Source organism: Arachis ipaensis, chromosome B7, assembly GCF_059453495.1.
Source record: "Arachis ipaensis isolate K30076 ecotype BB chromosome B7, ASM5945349v1, whole genome shotgun sequence".
NCBI lineage: Eukaryota > Viridiplantae > Streptophyta > Magnoliopsida > Fabales > Fabaceae > Arachis > Arachis ipaensis.
The window spans coordinates 137,835,666-137,836,927 of record NC_142442.1 but is presented as its reverse complement, the minus strand read 5'-3'; the positions used below and the strand labels follow the sequence as shown (position 1 = coordinate 137,836,927).

Sequence of the window (1,262 nt, the reverse complement as noted above, 5' to 3'; positions counted from 1 at the left end):
ACCTCTGCTCACGGTGTGACGAGTGGCAAGCAAGGACCTAGTTCAGAACGGGCAGGGGCTTATTCGCAAGGTGCGGGGACTTCTAAAATGCCATTCAGAAGCAATTTAAAGAGATTAAGGCTTAATTCTCTTCAGAATTCCCCGGTTGAGAATGGGCACAGTGTGGTTACAATGGAGACCCCACTCACTACCCTCAAATAATCTGAGGTGTGGGTCTCACTCCAAGTAATATTAATATGGATTGTGCAAACATTATAGCTTGGAATGTGAGAGGAGCTAGTAATAAGCTGGCTCGGGTGCATCTGAAACAATTGGTAAAGAATTTTCATCCATACGTTTTTATCATTTTAGAGACTCATTGTACTTTCCAAAAGGTGGCTGTCTTTTGGAACAGATTAGGTTATACTCATATTCATATTGAAGAAGCTCATGGGCATAGTGGAGGTATTTGGGTGCTCTCTGCATGGCCCGGAGTATCTTGCAATGTAGTGGCAGCGAGTTCGCAAGTGGTGTGTGTTGAGTTTTCGAATGGCGGTTTCTCTTGGGTCTGTACAGCAATTTATGCAAGTCCCGTTCATAGCATAAGGGAGGAAGCTTGGAAGGTTTTGACAGATTTTTCCAGAAATTATTCAGGTCCTTTATTAGCTATTGGGGATTTTAATGAGATCCTTCTTTCATCTGAGGTTAAAGGTGGGAACTTTGTCTCTCGAAGGGCAGAGCGGTTTGGAGCTCTCCTAGATGAGTGTGGTTTGATTGATTTGGGAGCTCATGGATCCTTGTACACTTGGTTCAGACATATGCAGGATAATCGGTTCATCTCGAAGAGGCTGGATAGGACTGTGGCTACTGATGCTTGGTGTTTTCGTTTTCCGGAAAGCTATGTACAGAATTTGGCGAGGATGCATTCTAACCACTGTCCCATTATGGTGCGATGTCAAGGTAATGATAGAAGAGTCGGGGTAAAACCTTTTCGTTTTCAAGTAGCTTGGTCTTATCACCCAAGTTTTTCGTTGGTGGTCAGGGGTGCTTGGGACAAGGGTAGACCCAATCCTATTCGTTGCCTTTCTCAGGTCAGAGATGATGCTTTGGCCTTTAACCGAGATGTCTTTGGGAATATTTTTAAAAGAAAGAGAGAATTGGAGAGGCGTGTGACCAGTATCCAACAGAGAATGGAGAGAGTTGATGCTTTATCCCTTATACAAGAAGAAAGAGAGTTACAGGCTGAATATAGTAATCTGCTTATGCAAGAGGAGTGGTTTTGA

At 43.6% G+C, this 1,262-nt stretch overlaps 1 protein-coding gene across 1 annotated transcript; it reads left to right on the top strand.

Annotated features, from left to right (window-relative positions):
- The first annotated feature begins 236 nt into the window (after nucleotides 1-236).
- LOC107607868 (uncharacterized) lies at nucleotides 237-1,262 on the top strand. Its single transcript, XM_016309766.1, has one exon. The coding sequence runs from the start codon at nucleotides 237-239 to the stop codon at nucleotides 1,260-1,262; it is 1,026 nt and encodes a 341-aa protein (XP_016165252.1).

Coding starts and splice junctions, on each gene's coding strand:
- LOC107607868 (XM_016309766.1), top strand. CDS start 237: ATGGATTGTGCAAACATTATAGCTTGGAATGTGAGAGGAGCTAGTAAT.